Below are 6,445 nucleotides of genomic sequence, written 5' to 3' on the forward strand. Positions count from 1 at the left end.
AACTTCTTTTAGTACAAAAAAAGTCAGCCCAAAATCAATCGGGGGCGAGGACGGGGGTCGTAAAGGGGATTCGGGGGCGGGGGCAGGGATGGGGACGGGGGAACGAGGGTTTTTCGGGGGCGGGGGATGCATTCCCCGTCCCGTTTGCCCCCGTTGACATCCCTATTTCATATACTTTGGATCATCATTAACAAACATAATTTTGTTTATAATTTTGAAACATTTTTATTTAAAATGGTGAAGGTATGATATACCTCTTGTTTATAGTATTTATTAATGTGACAAAACATCACATCTTTATATAATAAAATCATTTATATTGTAACTAAATAATAGCTACTAGGGTAGTATCTTTTAAGAGAATTGAAATTTTAAAGTTTAAAATTCATAAATATTGTACCCAAAATACCTAATAAAAGGCTATTTTTATTTACAGTTTTTGATATAATTTTCTAGTTTTTAACAAAACAAAGAAAAGTCAACATTATTTTCCAATGACTTCATCTAATCTCCATTATGGGTGGTAACATAAAATAATTAAATACATTAATAAATAATAAAAATTAATATAAAAGCAAAAGAAAAAGAAAGCTGAAACATTTACTTCGTATACAATACAAGAAGGGAGAAGAAGTGAGGGTCATACACACACGCACAAAACACAACTTCTCTCTCTTTCTTTCTCTCTCTCCCCTCGCCATTTTCACCTTCCTTTCCCAACCATTTATTAGATTCCTTCCCATAAGTCTCTTCTTTTTCTTCTTCCATTGGATTATTGTGCAGATGCTCATGTTCTTATGAAACAAAGAACCCATCTAAAAATCCTCTTTTTTCCCAATAATTTTGCTTTACTTTATGTGGAGTTTTAAAAGAAATTAAGCCCTCTTTTTCTTCTGGGAGTGTTTCTGGGGATTTCTTCAAATCTTCATAAGAACTCATCTAATACCCAGTTGAATTTTATAAATAATATTTCTGGGTTAAAATATTTGTCGAAAAATATGGCTTTTCTTTGCAGGGATTAGCTCATTTTCATTTTTCTTTTTCAATTGGGTATTTATTTTGATTTTCTAAGTTTAAGAGAAAAAACAAAATTGTTCAGAGATGGGGAAGCAAGGACCTTGCTATCACTGTGGTGTTACAAGTGAGTTTTTTCATTTGAAGGAAGTGGATTTTCCCTTTGTTGGGACTTTGATTTACTAAATAAAACTGAGATTTCTTTTGCTGTTTTCTTTGTTTTCTATTTGCTCAGATTAGTTTCTGAGATCGTGCTTGACAATACGCATATGCTCGTTAGGTCTAAAGTTGTATAAAATTACCTGGAAATTTAACAACAATTATTGATAAAATATATGATTGTTATGCTAATTATTGTCTGTTTCTGAGAATTTTTTAAGTTATCATCAGAAATACGATTAATTATTCCAGTCTTTGGCAGCTTCAGATTGCCTTTGAATGTTGAACACGAGAAATGGTAGAAATTTTCAGTCTGATTTATCAGAATTCGATGTTTGACTTCTTGAAAACTTTATTGAAATTACAGAGCAGCCTCCCTTTAAATACCTTCTCGTCTAGACTCTAGTCAGTACTTTTATTGCTTGATTTTACTTCAAATTCTAATGTCAACTCCCAATTGAATCCGCTAAATGCACATAACCTGTTTGATAAATTGCCTCTGAATGACTGAACTTGCTTCATTGTTGAATATCAAACAACCATTCTATCTGTTTTCCAAATTGAAATTCTATCATTCTTTGTGCATTTGATAATTCTAACTAATGCACATTCCCTCATCATGAATACACAACATTACTTTGTTACATTTGGTGTTTTTATGAATCATTTAGCTTATTTAAATCCATAAAATGATTTCAAACCAATCATCTTTGTAGTCCTTGGGTATACATATAGAAGCTATCTGGGATTGTTGGATTGTTACATTAGCTCTTATAATGTTATATTAAAATGGGATATAAGTTTTTTTTTTAATAGTTTTAAAAAATTACAGGCACCCCACTGTGGCGAAACGGGCCACCTGACAAGCCTATATTGTGCAACGCGTGTGGATCCCGTTGGAGAACTAAAGGATCACTTGTAAACTACACCCCACTTCATGCAAGATCTGAGCCTGATGATTTTGAGGATCATAGAGTTTCAAGAGTGAAGACTATATCTATTAAGAACAAAGAGGCAAAACTACTTAAAAGAAAACCAAATTATGACAATGTAGTAGGCGGCGGCACCGCTAGCTTTATGCTTGGCAGCGGTAGTGGTGGTGGTGGTGGTGGTGGTAGTGGCGGTGGTGGTGGTAGTGGTGGTGGGTTTGGATATGATCACCATAACCAAGGTTTTCGCAAAGGCTTTGATGAAGATACAAGCAATAGATCAAGCTCTGGCTCTGCTATATCCAACTCTGATGGCTATATGCAGCTTGGCAGTGCAGATGCTAGTGATTTAACAGGTTTGTTACTTTTTTTTACAAGATTTGTAGTCTTTTTTTGTAGAAAACTTATAAAGGTTTGAAAAATTTACAAATTGATTATAAATTGTTATGTATGACATGACATGGACAGACAGTCTTGTACTGTGTTTGGTGTGCATTGGACTAGAACCGAGCCTGATGTCAAATAGCACAAAATTTGCATCTTTTTGTTTCACCCATAAAAAGTGGAACAAGATGGGAGGGTGACTCGCTCTCGATCTCATGTCTGTACAAAAGACGTAAATGCCCTTCGTATTCTCATCATAGAAAATAGCCCTGCAAAGCTTGTTCCATCACACAAATGCAGCCGTAAGGCTGCATTTGTTACACAGGACTAGACAAGCTTTCTAGGGCTATTTTTTATGATGAGGATACGAAGGGCATTTATGTCTTTTGCACAGACAAGAGATCGGGCGCGAGTTACCCTCTCATCTTGTTCCACTTTTTATGGATGAAACAAAAAGATGCAAATTTTTTCCTATTTGACATCAGTCTCACGGTTCTAGTCCAATGCACAGCAAACGCAGTACAAGACTGTCTGTTCATGTCATGTGTCATGTATGGCAAAAAAGTAAAAAAAAAAAAGAACTTAATTTAAGAGATTTGAAGATTTGTACTTTCAAAGTGATAAATTATTGCATCTTTAAGATTTATGTTTTCATCTTTTTTTTTTTTTTCAGGTCCATCTCAATCATCAATAGTGTGGGACACAATGGTACCTTCAAGAAAGAGGACATGTATTAACCGCTTAAAACAATCACCCGTTGAAAAACTCACCAAAGATCTACACACCATCTTACATGAACAACAATCTTATTTTTCTGGATCATCAGAAGAAGATTTAATCTTTGAAAGTGACACTCCAATGGTGTCTGTTGAAATTGGACATGGTAGTGTTCTTATGCGTCACCCAAACTCAACAACTCGTGAAGAAGAATCTGAAGCAAGTTCTCTTTCTGTTGATACTAAAAATGAAGCTTATTCACGCATAACTTCCTTTCCTGTATATAATGTTAACAAAAATGGTAACTTTTCAAGTCGCCCTAAAAACCCCATCACTCAAGATCATGCCAATAGGTAATCTTTAAAATTATTTCAATCTTTAATACAATTTGAGCATCTTTTTTTATAAATTTACATACTTTTGTTATCGATTATAGGGATAATGACGACAAGTTTCAGATACTCATGAACCATAATTCTCCACTTTGCAAAATAGATCTAAAAGTAAGTTAAATTCCCTAATTTCATGTTTGTTTTACAATATTTTCGATACAAAAAACCAAATATTTATAAATTCAACATCTTGCAGGATGTTATAAACTTTGAGGAGTTCACAAATCATATGACGAATGATGAACAACAAAGATTGCTCAAGTATTTAACTCCTGTTGACACTGTTCAAGTCCCCAATAGGTTTGAATCTTATCTTGTAAAACTTTAGATTAAAAATAATATTAAAGAGATTGTAAAAAGTTTTTATTGTCAAATTTACAGCCTCAAAAGCATGTTTGATAGCCCACAGTTTAAGGAGAACCTATCTTCCTTCCAGAAGCTTCTGGAAGAAGGGGTTTTTGATCTTTCACTGAAAAATGAAAATGGTAGGAGTTTGAAGAAGCTTGCTCTTTGTAATGCAATGAAATCTGAATGGGTGGAGAAATATAATATGGTCCAGGTTTGAATTTGTATAAAAATGAAAACTTTATGATACCCATGTTGTAAAAATCGAATCTTGTTGAGTAAATGTTTACTAATTTCATGTTTGTTTTGTTTTTTTTGAAGGATACAAAGTGTAAATATGATAATGGAGGATCTGTAGTTGGTGGAGGGCGTAATGGTATGATACCTGGCCATTCTGTAAATATAAAGAGATTGCGAGACGCCCAATTCCAACCGTATCAAGGTTAGATTTGTCTTTTGTGTTTGTTTGTGGATTCCGTCGGAATTGGAATTCGAGATTCCATTCCGTGGTGTGTTTGGTTGCCAAATGGATGGAATTCAATTCCATGTTTGATAGAGAAAAATTCAGTTCCGTTCTTTCTTTTTCATTAAAAGAACAAAATAATTAATTATGAGAGTTTTTAAAAGCTCATTATTGTAAGTGATATCTTAAGTTTTTCATTTTGTGGGGTCTGATGTCATCTTTGTTTATTTTTATATCAAGTAATTGGGACCCACACCAACAAAACCTATGATTGAATCTTTCAGGACCAAAGACAACAATGAAGAGCCCAAAAAGGACATCAATGAAAGCAAGCTATGAACAACAACAAAAGGAGATAATTGACAATGATGCCCCTGGATTCAGTCCAAGAAGCCTATTTGCATTACCACCTGATAACACCTCCCTCATGCTTGATTCTTTCAAATATGCAGATGAAAATTGTGATCAAGATTTATTACTTGATGTCCCTTCACACACATCTTTCCCTCAAGCAGAATTACTCAGGCCAACTTCAACTAGTAGTAGCTCAATATATCAAAACTTTGGTGGGCCCTAACAAAGTTTCTAGGGTTTTATTAGGTGACACTCTTGTGACTTTTTTTTTTTTTTTTTTTTTTTAATTACTTTTACTACTACTACTACTATGGTAAAAATATCCAAAGACCATTGTAAAACTTTGTAGCCTCTGTATAAGTCCGTTAGCATTGTGGTACTTGAATAACTTGCTATCGTGACTTTGTTGGTTTATATGCTTGGGTGCTACGCTACATTTGCAAACACGATTTTTTTTTTTTTTTTTTTTTTTTGAAATTTTGCATCAAATCCCAAACATTAAAAAGTCTGCAAACTAAGATTATATCTTTATGCTTTGCGTTTTTTTGGCTTTGTTTGGGTTCTTTTTGTATGTGATCTCATCACAAAAGATTGTAATATAAAAAGGTTTAGACTTGATATGCAACTTTGAAATTACTATTATCTAACCTTGTGGGACCCGTTGAAAAATATTGATTAGGTCCTAGGGTTCGTAATCCGTTTGTTGATTTGGAAATTAGGGTTTGGTTTAGGTATGTGTTTGGTTTTGTTTTTATGTGGGTAGGATTTAATTGTGGTGTTGACACCTTTAGAAGAGGTAATGACTTTTTGTTGCTTGTTTTTTGTATTTTAGTATTGATTAGGTTATGCCTAAATATTGTGGAGTTGTTAACTTGTTGTGCTGATGTTGTTTTCCAATAATAGGCATATATTAACTTTAATTAATTGGTCATCTTCATTGTCACACATCCTTGTTATTGGTTTTAGAGTCTTTTCTAAAAATCTTGTATGGATAAAAAGTTTGGTAGATGATGTATGTCTGGAGATCGAAGTATGTGTTGTATATATAAAGTATGAATAAAAAAGGGTTTGGTAAAATGTCTTAGGTAAAAATTATGTTCTTAATGCGTAAAGTTTAAATTGTGTATGTATTAAATCCATCAACTAAAAACATTCATTTTATCCTATTTGATATAACTCTTGGATACGTGTATTTTTCTATATGCCTTTATGCTAAGCTTTTGCTTATCTAGACGACCTTACCATGGGTTCTTTCTTTTCTTCTTTTAGATGCAAGTTTAAAATATTTGATTTTTAAGGTATTATCATCTAAAAAGGAGTTAAGTATCATTAGACCTAATTGCTTTTTTAATGTTATGGTGGAAATATGAGAGTAAGATGGCATATTTGAGTGTTTTGACTATGTGGGAAGCATGTGAATTAGGTTTGAAAGCTAGTGCTCTATTGCTTGATTGATAGTGATGAGATCTTTACCTACAACCATACAAAAGTGATAAAAGGGGAAAAAAAGAGCCCAAAAGCTTTCTTTATATTCATTTTCTATTATATGCAAGCCTATCAATGGACAACTTTACTCAAGAAATAGCTTTTATAGGATCATATGAAACACTAGAGCTAAGTGTAGCCATATATATTTGGCAAAAATTATTTAAGAAATTGTCATGGTGTTCTTGTTTTAATAATATTTC

General features: G+C 33.2%; 1 protein-coding gene across 1 annotated transcript; it reads left to right on the forward strand.

Annotated features, from left to right (window-relative positions):
* Positions 1-624: 624 nt before the first annotated feature.
* LOC111911398 (GATA transcription factor 26) lies at positions 625-5,382 on the forward strand. The gene is made up of 8 exons (XM_023907180.3): positions 625-1,141; positions 2,006-2,458; positions 3,160-3,556; positions 3,640-3,706; positions 3,792-3,895; positions 3,977-4,154; positions 4,262-4,382; positions 4,688-5,382. The coding sequence occupies exons 1-8, from the start codon at positions 1,102-1,104 to the stop codon at positions 4,978-4,980; spliced, it is 1,653 nt and encodes a 550-aa protein (XP_023762948.1). The 5' UTR covers positions 625-1,101; the 3' UTR covers positions 4,981-5,382.
* Positions 5,383-6,445: the final 1,063 nt, after the last annotated feature.

This window comes from Lactuca sativa, chromosome 6 (genome assembly GCF_002870075.4).
Source record: "Lactuca sativa cultivar Salinas chromosome 6, Lsat_Salinas_v11, whole genome shotgun sequence".
Lineage (NCBI taxonomy): Eukaryota > Viridiplantae > Streptophyta > Magnoliopsida > Asterales > Asteraceae > Lactuca > Lactuca sativa.